Source organism: Lygodium microphyllum, chromosome 12, assembly GCF_053477565.2.
Source record: "Lygodium microphyllum isolate KBCC chromosome 12, Lygodium_microphyllum_v1.1.10, whole genome shotgun sequence".
Lineage (NCBI taxonomy): Eukaryota > Viridiplantae > Streptophyta > Polypodiopsida > Schizaeales > Lygodiaceae > Lygodium > Lygodium microphyllum.
The window spans coordinates 153143770-153162449 of NC_141146.1; the positions used below are offsets into that span (position 1 = coordinate 153143770).

The 18680-nt window shown below is 41.9% G+C and overlaps 1 protein-coding gene across 4 annotated transcripts in view; it reads left to right on the forward strand.

Moving 5' to 3' along the window:
• LOC148028460 (P-loop containing nucleoside triphosphate hydrolases superfamily protein) overlaps positions 1-18680 on the forward strand; it is an 85935-nt gene that overhangs the window by 15421 nt on the left and 51834 nt on the right. For 3 of the 4 annotated variants that reach the window (XM_087690266.1, XM_087690264.1, XM_087690267.1), the window contains exons 2-4: positions 13907-13979; positions 14078-14187; positions 14275-14421. In XM_087690266.1, coding sequence (XP_087546392.1) covers positions 13907-13979; positions 14078-14187; positions 14275-14421 — 330 coding nt within the window. The remainder of the gene's footprint in view (positions 1-13906; positions 13980-14077; positions 14188-14274; positions 14422-18680) is intronic. The other variant, XM_087690265.1, reaches the window with a different exon arrangement.

Below are 18680 nucleotides of genomic sequence, written 5' to 3' on the forward strand. Positions count from 1 at the left end.
ACAGGTTGCCCACTATTCAACCCATCTTTGTCTTGGAGTCTTCGGCCATCAGCCCTCTTCCACTAGCTTTCCAGCCCCCAATAAGTGCTTCTTCATGGTTTATAGCTACTGTCAAGCCTCTCACTGCTGCTAGTGATTAGCTGCTATCATCTTTAGATGGTTATATTGCTGCAATTACTAGTTTCAACCCTAGAAACTGATGCATTTTGGTTTCTAGTCTACTATCCTTCCAATTTCAACATCAACCTGATTTGTGGTTGCAACATCTATAATAGGTCATTTTTGTGTTTTCAACACTTTTCTTCATCAGCCTCTACTCTGACTAGCCCTCTTCCACTAGCTGTCTAGTCCCCCAGTAAGTGCTTCTACATGGTCTATAGTTACTATCAAGCCTCTCACTGCTGCCAGTATTCAGCTACTATCATCTTTAGATGGTTATATTGCTACATTTACTAGTCCCTAGAAATTGATGCATTCTGGTTTCTAGCTTGCTGCCCTTCCAATTTCAGCATCAACCTGATTTGCGGTTGCAACATCTACAGTAGGTCATCTTTTTGTTTTCAACACTTTTCTTCATTAGCCTCTACTCTGACTAGTGGTTATTGCACTTGGGATTCGTCTTCGGTGGATGACACACATCGATACCTTCCTTAGCCCATTCCCACAAGAGCCATCGGTCATTGGACAGGTGTGTCCTTGAGCATTTTGTAGATTCTCTCATTCATTTACAACATTGATTCATTCATTTTAGAGTTCTCTTTCTTTTCTGTTTGTGTTTGTGTTTTTGTGTTTTGCATTTATTGCGTTACTATCTGATAATTGTGTTTCATTTGTGTTCACACATTCTTTGTTTTCTCTGTGCAAACCCTAGCATATCTTCAGAACATGTATGTGTCAGAAGTGGGTGTAGCGATGGAAGCATAGAAGATTGTTGTAATAGATTGCACAACACTAGAGAAAAGAGAACATAAGAAAACAAAAGAACACTGCAAAGAAGAAACTTTGGGAAATGGAATCCATATACCAAACACGAGATAGTTGCATGTAACTGTAACAGTTAGTCATTGGTTGTGTGGGCATCGGTATCAGCTACCTCTCTGCAAGAGGGCATGCATTGGAATTTGCAAGTGATGAATCAATGGTTGAGGAGGAGGGAGGTGTATAAATAAGCAGAGAATAATGCAAATAATATATTGGATTGCCCAGCAATAAATGTTGGTCGGCTGGTCATAAATACCATAAATCATCGTAATAATGACAATAAAAAATGCCTAAAATAAACAGTAATGGCCAGTCCACTATTGCATATGCCTAGACTTACTCATGAGCTAGTTAGATTGCTAACACCCTTTCTTAGATCATAAGTGATTTGATACAATACAATGATATAATGATAATGACTTATTATAATCCATACAATAAAGACCATGAGAATAGGACCATGGATACCCAAGCAATGGGTGATCAATCCACCACCAAGGTGTGTCAGAGAGAACCTGATGTCGATATCGATCATATCAGAACTAGAAAATAGAGAAGAATCATAATAGTTCTCTATGTTTGTCAAACAATGCCTCACAATAGCATACATGGCCATCCTTTCAAGAATGTCTTTGAGTAAATATGAGCATGGATACCACATCGGTGAAACCACCAAAGTGCCCACTCATGTGAGTTTGGACTAGGCGCCAATCCCGCTCTTTGTCAAGTAACAGTTCATCATGAAGCTAGATGTCAATCCCAACTGTAGGATTTGAAAACCTACCAAACTTTAGTTGATGCATTAGGGAAGTCCCTCTTTGGATCTTGTGCGCTTGTATACCTGTATAGATGAGGCTCACTTGCCCCACCTCACCACCTTTTCACACTCCCTCTCTAGCATTGGAGAGTCGTGAGGGATGATTGCATCACTTGTACTAGAAAGTAGGAGGAGGGGCAGCTAGCTTCTTCCCTCAATTTGAAGAAGATGACCCCTTCAAGGCCTTGGTTGGAGGATCTCAATCGGAGTCAAAGGAGAAGGATGACTTGGCGGAGGAGTTCGTATTCTACTCCTCCTCCTTCTCCTCCTTCCTTGATTCCTCTAATTCCTTATAATCCTTGTGCAAGTGTCCCTTCTCATGTGGCCTTCAACTTCTTTCTATCACCTCTCTCTGAAGCTACAAAAGCCTCATCAGGGCTACTATACCGGGATGGAAGCCTCCCCTGTAACTGTAGAGATGCCTCATGCTCAAGCAACATTGAGGATATATATGTAAAGCTCACTGGCATTGATGATGTTTGAGACCGCAAAGTTGTGGCTACTCCATCACACTCCAGAGGGAGTTTATAGAGCACAGTACCCACAAGATGAGCCTCTAGAAGGGTGGATTGCATGTGCCGAAGCTAATCCTGTACCTGTGTAACATGAAGTAAGAACGTCTAGATAGTATCCTTTGGCTTGGACTTCATTTTTTGGAGTTTTTCATAAAGGGTAACTACACATATGGCTGAGGGAGCCTCATACAACAGCTGAAGCTTCTCCCATACCGTTGAAGCTATTTTGCGGGAGGTGACTATTGGTAGAACCTCTTTAGAGATACATCAGAGAAAATTAGAATACACAGGGGCATCCTTGGAATCCCATGTAAGCACAACCTCCTCATGGTTGTCTTGGTCCCAATTATCTAGAAGAGGAGTGGGAGCTCAATAGCTCTAGAAACCATGTACCATAATTGCTTCTGTACAAACCATGGTTTCATGACAGCATTCCATGTAAGATAGTGAGGGCCATGAAGTTTATCATCAGTAGAATAGTAGGGGAGGTGCCATATGGAGAGGAGTTAAAAGAATAGAGAGAGAGTATAGGCAAACACAACAAAAACTGCACTGTTAGGAGTTCACACGCAATGCCAAGAGGAGCTGATCACAAAATGATTGCAAAAGCTAAGAGAATTAGAGGGATGATAGCCAACAAACATTGGAAACATTGCCACCCTGCCCAGCCTGCTGTGAGAGTGTGCTATGGAAGAGAACCACGAACATGGGAGAGAGAGAGAGAGAGAGAGAGAGAGAGAGAGATTTGCACTGACTAAAGAAGAATGCTGAATACAAAGGAGTGGACTGATCAGTTCTTGCATGCAGCCCTAGGTGTCAGTGAGGGCACCATATCAGGCTGAAATGATGACAATAGCAACCGACAATGATGGTGATGCAGATGGAGAATATCCAGCCTGCTGTCCATGCTGGAGACAGAGGAGACTGCACCAACCCATGGAGCACCTGCCAAGGAAGAGAAGATAATCTGCCCCAAATAGAGGGCAGCTATAAATTGTTGGAATCGGCTAAACTGGCCAACAGCTGCTGGCCTGGCTGACTGCATTAAATGCAAACTGCAGCACATAAAGAATGAGAAAAATGCTGACATGGCAGCTGATGCAGGCATAGACTCTTGGTAAGGCTGGATATTGTTTGATAGGGCAGCATATGCTGTCAGTCACTCCTAAACCAACTAAAAGAAGAAATGCAGACTCTAGAAGGAGCTGCCTCCTCTCTCAAAGCACATGGCAGACATGTTAGAGCTCCTAATGTCCTCGTTTGACTCAAATTGAGGCTCATAGGTAGGATATGACAATGCATGACAAACATGACTACTAAGACCCCCTCTCAAATCCTAGATGTGGTTGAAGGCCAAAGAAGATGCGGATCTAAGGGTGATAGAAAGAGTGCCAATGCTAATGAAGTCTGGTGATGTACACTGTTGATGAAGAAGCCCCTCACCATCCTAGGAATATCCCCTTTGAAACATTGGGATTTAGGAAGTCCACATTTGCATCATCGAGATTGTCCCCCTCTAAAAGGGATGGGTGTACGAGGGAACCACGGGAGGAGAAGGTGGGGGATGGGAAGTGTTATATGGTTATTCCCTTGTGTCGACACTCTCTGAACTCTGTCGGCTCTCCTTATGCAGCACGAGAGATCCCTCCGACTCTCCACCCAGCCACGTTGCTAGCCAGAACGAATTCATGACTCCCTCGCCAGCCATCAACTTCAAGTGAGTTATACTATTTTTAAACTCACTTATTTCCTAGGCTCCCCTTGACCCCGTTCGGGTGCCGAAGGCCCTTGGACGGTCATCCCTCGTGCTTGTTTCCCAACAAGTTACACAAAAAAATGTAACATTTTCTTCCCCTTAAGAATCGGATTCGTCCTCGAAAACGATACTCAGAAGGTCCAACTGTAAATTGGGAAACCTTTTCCTTAAAGTACTTACTCGCTCCCATGTTGAGCTTTCTTCTAAACAATCTTTCCATTTGATCAGATATTCTTGATAAATAGTATTCCTTGTTCGTCTGTTACGAACATTTAAAATTCTTTCTGGTTCATGTGGAATAGATTGGTCATCTAATAGCTCCTCAATGTTATCATTTAAGATTAGATTATCCATATCACCCAGCTCCTTTCTTAGCTTACTTACATGAAAAACCGGATGTGTTTTACCACTAGCAGGTAGTTGGAGCTTGTAAGCCTGTTTCCCCATCCTCTTTAAGTATTGTGAAAGGACCACAATACTTGGGTGAAAGCTTTGGACATCGTCCCGTTTTCACGATTTTAGTTTGTTCAGGCACATTAAGATAGACCAATTCTCCTTCCTCAAATTAGATGTCTCTTCGATGAGGATCTGCATAAGCTCTAGCTCGATTTTGAGCTTTCTTAATATTTTCTTGAGCAAATTTTAACATACTATTCATATCCTCCAAAAAATCCTTGGCTGCCTGAACCTTTTCCTTATGCAGTCCTACTGCATGGGAGCTCTGGGCTGAAACCCATACATTAGCATAAATGGACTATACCCAGTGGAAGAGTGCTTGGCACTATTATATGTAAACTCTGCTATCGGTAAATACTCTTCCCAATTAGTTTGCCTTTTACTTACATATGCTCTCAATATATCTTCAAGGATTTGATTAACCCTTTCAGTTTGCCCATCAGTTTGCGGGTGCTCCACCGTATTCATGCTAAGTTTAGTATCCAGCTTCCTAAATACAACATGCCAAAATTGACTATCAAAATTTCTATCCCGATTAGAAACTATGTTTGCCGGAAGGCCATACAATCGGTATATGTTCTCTATGAACATTCTAGCAAATTCTGGTATTTTAACATCAGTTGAAGTTGGAATAAACCTAGCCATTTTGGTTAACATATCCACAATCACCCACACAGAGTCGTGCCTCCTCTGTGTTCTGGGTAATGCAACAATAAAGTCCATGGAGATACTCTTCCATTTTCCCGAAGGAATCTCTAATGGATGGAGAAGTTCTCCCATTTTCAATCTTTCAGCTTTATTAACCTGGCATTTATTACATTTGACCACATAGTCAAGACGTCCTTATTCATTCCAGGCCAATAGAATTGCCTTTTTAATAAGACTACAAGTCTTATTAACTCCTGGATGTCCCGCACTAGGGATATCATGACACTCAAAGAGTATCTGGCGCCTTATTTCTTCATCTCTAGGGAACATAGACCCTACCCTTGTAGAGTAAATAACCATTATCAATGGTAAAATTCTTCCACTTGAATCCCATTTGAGCAACCCGTGATGCTCCATTTCCTTGTCGAACATCCTCAGATGTTTCTTCCTCAGTGGAGGCTCTTCCATTTGGATCCCCATTTTCTATTGCTTCCCATATGTTCGAATATGCCGGATCAACCTGGCATTTTCCTTTTAAGGATTCAAGCAAATCGGAAGTGAACTGAGTAAAACTCAATTCATTTATGATGGGCATTCTGTTGAGCGCATCAGCCATTGTATTATACCTTTCTTTTCTATACCTTATCTCATAGTCGAACTCTTGGAGGAGTTCGGCCCATCTGGCTTTATGCCCTTGTAGATCCGGTTGGTCATTAAGCCACTTAATGCTTTCATGATCCGACAAGATCAAAAGTTTGGCACCGTACAGATAGTGCCTCAATTTCTTTATTGCATGTACTATTGCATACAACTCCCTCTCATAAATAAAATAATTCCGTTTTGCACGGTCTAATTTCTTGCTTTTAAAAGCAACCGGTCGACCCTCTTGTAATAAGACCGTGCCTATTGTCCTATCACTGGCATCAGCTTCAACCACGAATGGTTTATTGGGATCCACAATTAATAGTACTGGAGGTGTAGCAATAGCTATCTTAAGTTTTCGAAAACTTTCATTTTGGTATGTTCCCCAATTAAAACTCTTCCCTTTCCCTTTAAGTTGGTCCGTCATTGGAACAACTATCTTGGCATAATCTCGAATGAATCTATGATAAAATCGAGATAAAACCTAGGAAGATCTGCAGCTCTTCCAGGTTCCTTGGAGATGGCCAGGTTCCTTGGAGATGGCCATTCAATGATTGCCCTTACTTTTTCTGGATCCATCTTGATTCCCTCTTTCGAGATAATATGCCCCAAATATTTGACCTCTTGTGCAAAGAATTCACATTTAGTTTTCTTCGCATAAAGGGAATGGGTTCTTAACAATTGGAATACTAACTGTAAGTGTTCCAAATGTTCTTCTCTTGATTTACTAAAGATCAAGATATCATCCAAGAAGACTACTACAAAGTATCCTAGATAGGGCCGTAACACACTATTCATCAGCTTCATAAAAGGAGGCCAAAAGGCATCACCAAAAAATCATAATGCCCATATCTAGTACGAAATGTTGTCTTAGGAACATCCTGTGCCTTAATTCTTACTTGGTGATAGCCTGATCTTAAGCCAATCTTTGTGAAGAATTTTGCTCCTTGTAATTGATCAAAAAGATCTTCCATTCTGGGCATAGGAAACTTATTTTTCACCGTTATCTTATTAAGTGCTCTATAATCAACACAAAGTCGCATAGAACCATCTTTTTTCTTTACCAATAAAATTGGCAAAGCCCAAGGTGAATTGCTGGGTTGTATAAACCCTTTATTAAGGTAATCCTTAATTTGTCTTTCGACTTCTTGGTGTTGTGTTTCACTTAGCTTATAAGGTGGTTTAGAAACAGGGTGTGCATCTCTATCTATGAGGTCTGTACCTTACCTTTATCCCTTTCTAGTAATAAGGCTAATTGGGATTTTACTTCGGTGAGTGCTTGAGTTAGCAGCTCCATTTGAACCCCCTGTGCTTGCACACGAGCAGTTAGATCATCAAATTGTTCTCTTGTAGCAAAAAATTCTTCCCAATGTTCTTCTTGCACTTCAGTTTCATGGGGATCCACCATAGGGTGGTCCCCAGAACTAGAGTCTTCCGTTGCTCCCTCTCTCCCTTTTTCCCCCATCAATATACTGGAATTGGAAAGAAAATATAAGAAATTTGTAGACAAAGGTGGGGTACTTCCCTGATTACAAAGGTAGGACAGATGTTTATGGCCTTTATAGTTCAGTAGTAGAAAGAACGTGAGGAACAGTGTGGCTTTCCTCCGATCTATAGTGGTTGTGTGTAGGTCACGTAGGAACAAAGCCTGTCGGCCAGTGTGACCAATCCAGTCGTGTTTTCTGCCAAGAGAGAAAAAAGGCCCCTGGCCACGTTTTACAGGGTCGCTTGAAGAGGAGACGGGCGAAAAATTAAAAACGCTACTGGCCACGTGTCACGGGTTGCCTGAAGACGGACAATGGCCCAGACCTATTACGGGTCGCCTGAAGTTGAGCGATGACCCAGACAAATTGTGGGTCATTTAGAGTTGGGCACCAGCCCAGTCAAATTACGGGGTTGCCTGGCCCCTAAACACCAACCACGTCGCCCGTCTTCGATCACAGGAGCCGTGATTTAAAGCTTACCGTTTTTTAGTGCAGTAGGACAGGACGTGGCCAAAGTGGTAGTGAGCGTGGCTCGGCTTCAGATCGCGTGGCTCTGATACCAGTGTTATATGGTTATTCCCTTGTGTTGACTCTCTTTGAACTCTGTCGGCTCTCCTTACGAAGCACGAGAGATTCCTTTGACTCTCCACCCAACCACACCTAGGAAGTTGCTGGCCAGAACGAAATCGTGACTCCCCCGCTAGCTGTCAACTTCAGGTGAGTTATACTATTTTTAAACTCACTTACTTCCTAGGCTCCCCTTGAGCTCGTTCGGGTGCCCAAGGCCCCCGGACGGTCCTCCTTCGCGCTTGTTTCCCAACAAGTTACACAATAAATGTAACAAGAAGGAACTTATGGAAGAGATGGTGCACAAGTAGGAACGGGTGTAGTAATAGACAATTACCTAGGAGGACCTTGCATAAGAGAAGGGGAACGGAGCTTGTAGAGCTCACTCTCCTGCCAACTTGTTGCTTAAACAGTTCCTAGAGAAGAATCCTCAATAAAAACGGCTTGCTTGGTGTAGACAACCTGAGTACCAAGTCTAATAAGGCCATAAATGGAGAGGAGTGGAAAGCCCAAGTCTAGAACAGGTAGGACTTCCAAAATGGAGCCAGAGGAACAATCGAGCTATAATGGCAAAGTGCCAATACTACTAATAGGCACAAATGTTACAAACAATGACAAGATCCTTGGATGGATGAAGATCCTATAGCATATCTCCTCGTTGAGTCATATGACTTGAAGCACCACTGTTAATGAGCCAAGAGCTCTTTGAAGATGAGTCAACCACTGAAGAAGGCTCCTCCAACACATCGATATGAAGGAACACGGATGTATGGGTAACAGTTGGTGTAGAGGTAGAGGAAGGCTCAGATTATGTAGCTCCATCCATCGCTCCTGGTCGAAGGTGAGGGTACTTCTTCCAACACTTCTCCTTAGGATGTATCCTCTTTTCACTGTGTGGGCATCAAGGCTTATGTGAATCTTTTTTTCTTCTTTCCCCCTCCTGTACTTGCAGTTTAAGCTTTTGTGGAGTTGGATCCACTTGCTACCTCTTTTAGACCCTTGTCATACTCCAAGACAACCAGGGCAAGCTCCCCACATGGAAGTCTTGAGGGTACTCGATATAAAAAGGCTGGTGTAGAAGTTTGAAGACATCATATTTTAGATAGGGCAGCTAAGTCAAAAAAATCATGTCCATATCCTCTGAAGAGATGATCTTGCTCAGGGAAGAAAGTGTCAGCAATTATGTTTTTCATGCATTGTCATCTCGTGCTCATGAGCCTTAGTCTAAGTCCTTCCATTGTGCACTCATAGAAAGCTTATCCCTTATATCCTCCAACCTGTTGATGTGATCATTCATGGAAGGAGAGTCATCAATAGCGAGCATCCATAATTTCTTCTCAAGAGACATCCATCTCTTCTCCCCTCTCTCCATGTCTCCCACAAGGCCTGTCCTCCTGGCCCTCGTATACCTATGATAGTACATGTGCTTGTTCTTCGGATCCAATGATTTGCTTTAGTCCTATAAGGTCGAATGTACACTTGACACCTTCAATATTTGGGAGTTTGTTACCCACCCTATTCCCCATCTCGTGGGTGATCCGTAAGTAGGATTGATGATTCAATTCTCAAGCTCAATCTTTCCTCTTTATGAGCTTACAAGATTTTGTCCTAGTGCATGTGCGCAGGTTGCAACAAGCAACGAAAGTGTGGAGAAAGCTTGCTTCTTTGTACCATTAGAAGACATTTTCCCACCAGATTAGCCCAGCGGGTATCTGTTCCTGCTCGCGCGCTGTCTAAGCCCCTTCGTCAGTCTAGTGCAGGGTTCGTTCTGCCCGAGAGAGAGAGACAGAGGTCTGCGCCGTTTTTGCCTCCCGTGAGCTCGTGGCTTGGCCTCTAACCGGCACACGTAGTGATACAACATGGCTGGTCTGGATATGGCTTTTATAGACCAAACGGTAGCAGCTCTTGGTCCGGATTCTGATACAGAGGAACCAGAGGATATGGTTCCTTGCACAGAGGAGATGCCCCCTGGTCCTGACTTCCAGCCTGCGGGCAAATGCACCAAGCATACTTCGGAAGAGACAATGGATCATTAGGATCGTTCTTATGCTCAGGTTGCCTATGATTCTGTGGACTCTCAGGATATTGACTGGGAGCAGTTTGCCAACACTCTGCTTGGCGATTATGTTCAACATAATCAGGAAGCGTTTTCTGACTCTGGAACTAAAGATGTTCTGGAAGCCACTGTGGACCCGTGGACTGGGACCTTGCAGGCTAGCTGAATTTAGAAAAGGCTTCAGCTAACTAGGTGTATCATCTTCTGATTAAAGATCATCAACGGCTGGTTATTGTGATGGAGGGTTGGTTGCGTAAATCCCGGTCATGGTGGAGGGTAACTGTGATGGAGGGTTGGTTGAACAAGACACCCTTCAAATATAAGGTCTTTCTTTGGAGGGTGATGATTGGTGGTCTTCCGCTTGCTTCAGCCCTTTCCAAGCGTCGAATCTCCAACGACAATTGTTTCTTTTGCACCACTAGTGTGGAATCGGCCCGTCATCGATTTATTTCTTGCCCTCTCGCTAAGAAAATCTGGTCATTCTTGTCAGCAGTTTGGCGAGCGGTGGTCGGTTTCTCGTTATGCCCGTTTTATTGGGTTTTTGTGCAGCCCAAATACCCCACATCGACACAGCCACATATGAAGATCTTGTTTCACTTTCTTAGATATTGGGGCTGTTGGCATAACTGGACCATTCGGAATGCTTTTCTTTTTGATTCCGCCTCTAATGTTCAGGGGCATATTGCTAGGCTTAAAGGTCTCTTGCATTGGCAGATAGATCTTATTCGACACTTCCGTGGCATATGGCAATTTCCTTTGCGTCTTTGCCATGACTTTTTGTAACTCTTTAGTCGTTTAGTTCTTGTAGAGAGACATAGAGTTTTTACACACGATGGCATAGAGCTATCGTGTAGCTTGTAATCATGTAAACTTGTACCTTTTTCGTAATTAATACAATTACCTTTTACGAAAAAAAAAGAGAGAGAGAGAGATTTGCATTAACTAAAGAAGAATGCCGAATACAAAGGAGTGGATTGACCAGTCCTTGCATGTAGCTCGAGGCGTCAGTAAGGGCACCAAATTAGGCTGAAATGATGATAGCAGCATTGACAGTGACAGAGATGGTGACGGTGATGGAGGCACAGAATATCCAGCCTATTGTCCATGCCAGAGATGGAGGAGACTGCAGCAACCAACAAAGCACTTGCTAAGGAAGAGAAGAAGATAAGCACAGACTCTTAGTAAGGCTAGATACTGCTTGATAGGATAGCATAGGCTGGAAATTGATTGACGAACACTCCTAAACTGACTCAAAGAAGAAATGTAGACTCTAAAAGGAGCTTGTCAAGAAAAATAGGTATTTTTTGATACCAGGTCAAGAAATGACTGAGCAACTAGAGAGACAGTAGGGTTTGTGTCACCAAGTGGTGATACTTTTTGCAGTTGCTTTTCTTATTTACTTATACAAATACTTTATTTTTCTTTTCTTTAGTTGCTGTTGCTTTTTACCCCCAGAGTTCTCTTGGATTAAGCCGGAATCTTTTCATGGCCAGAAGAGGCAGCCATTGGGACAAATTGGACTAATGCTTTGTCTGAGCCTTAGGACCGGTTCCATATTGAATGGGCATTGAAGAATAGAATGCCAATGGTTTGGGATTGTGTGCTTACCCATTGGAGATGGTGTAGGACAATGAGCTTGGCCAAGACAGAAGATGCACATGCGAGAATGCTCACGGAATAAAAGTCATTGTAACTGAGCCACATTACACTTTTTGATGTGGTTGCAATGATAAAAGTTGCTTAGAACAATTTGAGGAATGCAGGGGTTACCATCCCTAAGATTTAGGGAGTTACTATTTTTTGACCTTAGAATCTGTTCGCTCATTATCTTCGTTTTTGCACGAGGATTAATTCTCTGGTCTGTGCTGAGGTCAAATTTTGCACCGATCATGGAGAATTTTAGACCGGAAGGTTTAAACGAGAAAATTGTTACATGTATGCCATGTGGCACAAATTCCCAAAAGAGGGAGAGAGAGAGAGAAGAGCACTTTTAAAAAAATGTAATAGGCATGAGGGGTAGATCTGAGAATGAAGTTTTGAGGAGCTGAGGGCAGATTGTTGCAAGTTCATCAGCTATGGAGAGTACTTCTTCATCTCTGACTCATGTACGGAGGTAGAGCTTGCTCCCTCTGGTCAACTCTCTCTCTATTCTCAGAGGAAATGCTTTGCATGATGGGCTGATTCCATCAAAGGTATAGTTCTGTGTTTCCTTTGCACTTCTATTGAGCCAAGAGCCTCACTCCAGGTTCAGGAGCAACTGTTGGCTTCTCCAATGCAAGAACTAAAGAAAGTGATGGCCATGCCACACAGGAACATGGTTTTCAGCTCTGATTTAGTGCTGTTTGTGGGATTGTTTTATTACTGGAATGATGCTAGGGTAAAAGGGATGTTGTTTTGGATATGCCGGACAGTAAGAATAGTGAATACAAAGTTTTACAGATTGCAATTCTGCACATGAATCATTGAGTTATGGTCACAGAAAATGCTTTCCTAAAAGGGATGTTGTTCTGGATATGTTGGACAGTAGGAACAGTGAATACAGAATTCTGCAGATTACAATTCTGCACATGAATCATTGAGTTATGGACATAGAAAATGCTTTTCTAATAGGGATGTTGTTCTAGTGATGCTGTACCATCCTTATGCAGTTGAGATTTACTCATAAAAGATGAAAACCAACTGTTCACAGGTTATGTATTTTGGAACATTTCATTTTTGTAACTTTCCATCTTTTAATTGATAAAGAAATACCGAGAGGAGCACCGTTCTTCGGGGCCAACCTGGTGTTGAGCGAGGGAGCGAGGTCTCTGTTTGTGGGTGTGTGTGTGTGAAAAAAACCAGGTGTTAATTGAAAGAACTACCGCTTTGTGTGAGCCATAGACCAGTTTTAGTTTGTAGGGAGAAACACAGAGTGTGTATGGCAAACACTGGGAGAAGAAAAGAAGAGAAACTTAGATGAATGAATGAAATAATGAAGTGAATGTGATACAAGGGTGTCGTAGCACAAAGGACGCCCTTTGGAGTCGGAAGATTGCTGAAGAAGTCTCTAAATGATTTGATGTTTGTCAGTGCAAATTTACAGATCTATGCAATAGTATTATACTGATGCTCAAAGGGATGCACCATCTGGTAGTTCTCATGATCATGATGTTGGCATTTCAGGAGCAGCTGGGGCAGCTTCAGACCATGATGATGTTTAGTGATTAGCTTGCAGCCTTGAGGCTTTTTATTATGTATGTCATATGACACTTGGGCTGTTGGGCCATGCTAGAGATGTTGCCATTGATGGTTGGACTTGCGGTTGCCCTCTGGGCCTTTACACTTGAGACTAGTAGCCTTGTAGCCTTTTTGGCATATTACTTGCAGCTTAGTTCACTATTTATGGCATATGGTTTAAACAGTTTACTAGCTTGTAATTCAGTATACATTACTTCACTTGTTAGTATTGACTCTTTGAGTCTTGAGTCTTTTGCCTATAGTTGTTAGTGCCACATTTCATGTCATTCAGACTCATTCTACTTCGGTCTTCAGGCTTTTTGTGATCTATTGGAGCTTGTTGGATATTACCAACCTAATTATGGTAATGAAGTTAAAGCTAAAATGATCCATCCTTGTGTATTATGTCTTGTCTTTAGGAATGCATATCAATTGTGAGAAAAGTGATTAAAACTAATCTTTACATGTTGTTTTAATGCCATCCCTGTCTCCACTCCCTAGGTTTTGTGTTCCTGTTCCATTCCCTGTTCCTATTTCTCGGCTCATGTTTCTATGACTAGGGATTAGAATTCAGTACACTAGCATTTGTCTGTGAACAACAAAGGCTCAAGGATGGAATTCAGTGCACTATGCATTTGTCTCAAGAATTTTTTGGCAATGCTGAATTTACACCATGGCATTTGTCTCTGAATGGCAAAGCCTCAAGCCTTTATCTTGTCTTGCTGTTTGATGGCTTGTTTTTTTGGTGGTTGTGTTTGCTCTTGACAGCTCGCATGGGATTCACCACTCCTACTTACATCCAGCAGGCTGCCATACCATCCTTCCTATCAGACAGGGATTTGTATCCTTTAATTACACCTAGTTCTGTGGTTAATTTGCATGCCATGTGTGTGCATGTGTAAAGGACAAACATGCTACCTTAACAAAGCTTTTGTGTAGGCTTGTGAATGCAGAGACGGGAACTGGGAAAACCCTTGTTTACTTGGCACCTGTTGTTCACAAACTGCAGGCCAATATGAAGAAGATCACCCGGGCAGAAGGCACATATGGTACTTTTTGTTTCTCATTTGAGAAAATCAGATGTAAATGTCTTCTGACATGAAGTGTTCAGTGAAGCACTTTAATTGACTTGGCAGCAGCGTTGGTGCTTGTCCCCACACGGGAGTTATGCTTGCAGGTCTATGAAGTTGCAAGGCAGCTGGTGCATCGATTCCAATGGCTAGTTCCTGGCTATGTGACGGGGGGAGAAAACCGAATGAAGGAAAAAGCACGATTGCGGAAAGGTATTTGTTGTGGTCCCTTTACGTGTGCTGGAAAGAAAGATGGGAATTCGTAAAGCTCTTTAATATTTGAGTTTCAACCAAAGGGAAATAAATTTTCTGTGTGTTTTTTGAAGTTACGAAAGAAAAGGATGTTAAAGTTAAAAGTTTAACAATTCTTGAAACCAATGTGAGAAAGTTAAAGATAGGATGAAACCACCTCTCCTTCTCCATCTGCATAGAAGAAATCTATTCTGCCATCTCCAAGAAGAGTTGAGATCATTACCTTGGTCTGTCTTAAGTTCGTCATGAAAGCTTTTTCCTCGGAAGGTTCTTAAATCCATGGCTATGCAGATCATACTGCTTGCCATCATAGACTTCCAGCTGCCTCCTTCAATCTTATTGTTGTGAATACTGAAAAAAGTGGATGGAGAGGAGACACTTGCTTCATGCTGATAATGGACTCTTCCACAAGGCTTTATGCTTGATAGAACTGTTTTGTGATAGTGTTGCCGAGAAGAAAAGTGGTGATAGTGAAGAACCTCACCATCTTGAAGCCCAATGGCAACTCACGATGGCAAAGGTGGATAATGCTCTTGCTCAAGTGTGGAAAACTGAGGGATTCAATATTCTTCATATACAAAAGTCTTATGGATGCCATGACTGTTATTTGAAAAAGCACATGGATTGAGATGCACTCAATCATTTTCTACTTCTTCACAATAAAAGACGATAAATTGTAGCATCACAAGGAGGGGAATGAGCTAGACGAGGATGTGGTTTTGTATTAGGTCTAAGAGGTTTCTACTTTCTGCTCTTTTTCTCATTGTACTTAATGATGTTATGTGGAAGTTTGTGGACATTGTATCCCTATTGATATCAAGGTATTGAGGGTGGAGTTGGCTATCGTGTAGTCAAAGAAAAGTTCAACAATGACAACTTCTTACCTTGACACTACAAATGGGACCACTATTAAAGTGGGGAAGGTAGCTTTTTTGATGATAAGAATTTGGTGAGGAGCGACTTATAGATAGACTACCATGTGAACATAGGGTGCCAATTGTGTATGGGAAAGGTTGGCATGGGTTTGGGCCATGAGAAGGAGTAATGGAAGTGGAAGAATCACAATTTCTAAACATTGAGAGGAAATAATAATGAAAGAGAACACAAAGACTAAAACAATGAATGAATGGGCAATGAAATCCATAACACAATTCATGACATGTATCATACAAACCACTTAGGTGAATGGCATGTGTGGTGACCAGCAGTATACCTAGTCTCCCTCTCTCCAAGGGGATGTGATTGGATACAACAAGAGTGAAGTGAACTTCAGACAAATAAGCTAGCCCGAAATGGACTGCATTTATGTTAATCTAAAAAAGATGCATTACACATTAAGTCTTCATTAGCTCATTAAAATAGCCCCAAATCTTAAATTTTACCGAAGTTTCTTTGTCCCATAAGCAAACACTCAAACTCTAGGAGAATCTACATCTAAAAATAGGAGGTTGCCTAGCCACATTATTCATCCCTTGTTTTGCAGGTTACCCCAGTTTTCCCAGCCTCCATCCATTAGGTGCCCCATTGATACCTGCCACAATCCATTCTCACAAGAGCCATCTTTCTTCTTCGTTTTTGTTTTGCTGTTTTTCGTTTTGCATTCTTGTGCTTGTGTTTGAGTTCTTTGTGTTTTAGTTGTGGTCGTACACTTCACGTTTTTTTGCAAATCCTAGTATATCTCCACATGGTATTAGAGCCGGTGCTCTTCTAAAGAGCTAACTTGAGGCTATCATGGATTGCTTGGTTTATGCTTGATTACACTATGTCACATGTTGATTTACGATGACTCAGAACACTCCATCTTCAGATTCTTTGACATTTTCTCAAGTAGCAAGCTACTCTTGCAATGGAGGCTTTGTTGAGGCATTATGGTCTTGATGTGGAGAAAAACGCTCCATCTACTAATCTTTCTTCTAGGGATAATTCATAGAGGCCCAGCTCTTCCTCATTTCATATTCCTTCACAAGGTACATCTGAGTTGGAGTGCTCTGTTGACAAGATTGGCCATATCTCAATTTAGGAAAGACTTTTCACTGGAGATGCATTTGAAAGCTCAAAATTTTCACAATCAAGCACAATGGTAGGTTTGTACAATCCATTTGTGTACGAGTTTGATTACGTCTAGACTCTACATTTCTTCTTTAGTTGTGTAGGGACGGATTGTGAGTCACTTGGGAGACCCAATTCGGCACTAGTATGGATTAGAAGAAAACTCTATGATTGGAGACATTTCACAAGGTAATCCTTTATCTTCCATTTCATTTGAGTTTGAGTTTGGTGCTTCACTTTCACCTTTACATTTCTCGCCCTTGTCTTCCACTTTTACTTCACTCTTGGATTCCTCTACATTCAATCTAGATCCCTATTTTAGACCTACCACAGGTTATCTGCTTTGATGTACATTTAGATTTTAGGCCATTACTAGACACTTGAGGTGTACCACTTTGCATCGAAGTGCTTTGTTGCCAGGAAGGCCACTTGCACACTATGCACCTCCTCCATATCTTCAAGTGTGTTATTCTCTATCCTTTGGTCTTGTCGCATGGGGAATCCCCCTTCTACATACTGTATTACCCTATGCAGTTGCTCAAACGCATAAACTCCTTTCTTCTGTTGATGAGTCACCTCCTTCTTTGAAGGACTTAGGGAGTGGAAAGGAATTACCTATGTATTTAGACCTTGTCCCACCCTCCTTGAATGATCCTAAACATGGACCATGCTTTGATGTTGATGCTCAGTCTCCTCCTTTGAAAGAAAAAGGGAGCAATAGAGTCTAAACTTCACAAAGGCCCTCCTGGTATTACTTGCCTTTAAAAAATATAAAAAAAATAGGTTTTGTACATTTTGCTAGAAACTTGGCGATGTAGATGACAATTGTTGCTTTGATCAAAGGACAAGGGTATTAGACCCACACTCAAAATCACACCATCCACATGCCAATTCCCAAACCAACATTAGCTCCTTTTGGCAATGGTAGTGCCACTCCAAGGAGGTTGAGAGGGGACCTTTCCTAGGGAGGTAGCCTAGTTTCTCCACCCCTTGGAGTCCATGTTTATTAGTCACCAGTGGCTACTAGTGTGGTGGATATTGGATCTTCCCCTCAATCAGTGCCTTATGGCATCTTTGATTGGTTTAGTCATTAGCTTCCTCTAGGCTAGTTTCTTAGGCACCTTAGGTCATCCTTAGGAACCTTAGGCTTTATCATTTCCCTTTATGGCATCTTTAATTGGTTCAGTCATTACCTTCCTCTAGGCTAGTTTCTTAGGTGTCTTAGGCCATCCCTAGGAACCTTAGGCTAGCTAGACTCCATTTCCTATAGGTTGTACTTTAGCATTTTCCAAGTCTTTTGTTGCACACTTAGTTACCTTTCATTTACTTTTGTTGCTTCTAGCACTTAGTTAGTTTTATTTTTCATTTAGCATAACATCCAAAGCATCTCAATCTGAAACATTTGATATGCGGGTTTCTTTCTAGATCCTTTCATGTTGGGTTTTGTATTCTAGTTCAGGAGTAACATTGCAGGTATTTACTAGTCCTAATTGGGCTGAAGTGTTCGGTTCTTGCCTTGGTGATTATTGTCTCCATTAGCATGGAGGTGGAGATAATATCTTCTCTCTTGAGATTAGGTCTTGGGCATGTTTTTTCTTCACTTGGCATTCATTTTTCTTTCCTTTCAGTTGAGGTGTTTTTATCATTTAATTTTGTTCACTAGTAGTTTGTTTGTTTATTATGTTAGATGGATTGCTACCTTGGTGGTTGTCCCTTTGTATTCTTGACTGGCACAAGAGCCATCTCTCAAGGTTGAGTTTCAAGTATATGCACGATACTTAGTATGGGCACATCCTGACTGCCTTGGTGGTTGACTCTTCCTCCACTCTTTTAGTTGGGGTGTGCTAGGTTTTCCTTCTTTATCCATTAGATCCATTTGCATGGTGGACTGCTATCTTGGCAATTCTCGACTTGCATGGAGCTTTCTCCCAAGGTTGAGATTTAGGCTTGCCTACGCCACTTGGTCGGCAGTGGAGCCCTCTTCTGAGATTGAATACAGGCATGTTGTGTGTCGTCATATGGCTGATTCTCCTTTGTCTCTTCTAGCTAAGGGGTGCCAGGTCTACATAGCAGCTAGAAATGTCAGAAAAGTTTAGAAATAAAATGTTAAAAACGTGTTTCGTAAGTTCTTTTCAAGAGGGGGTAAAATAAGAAACACATGTTTTTTTACA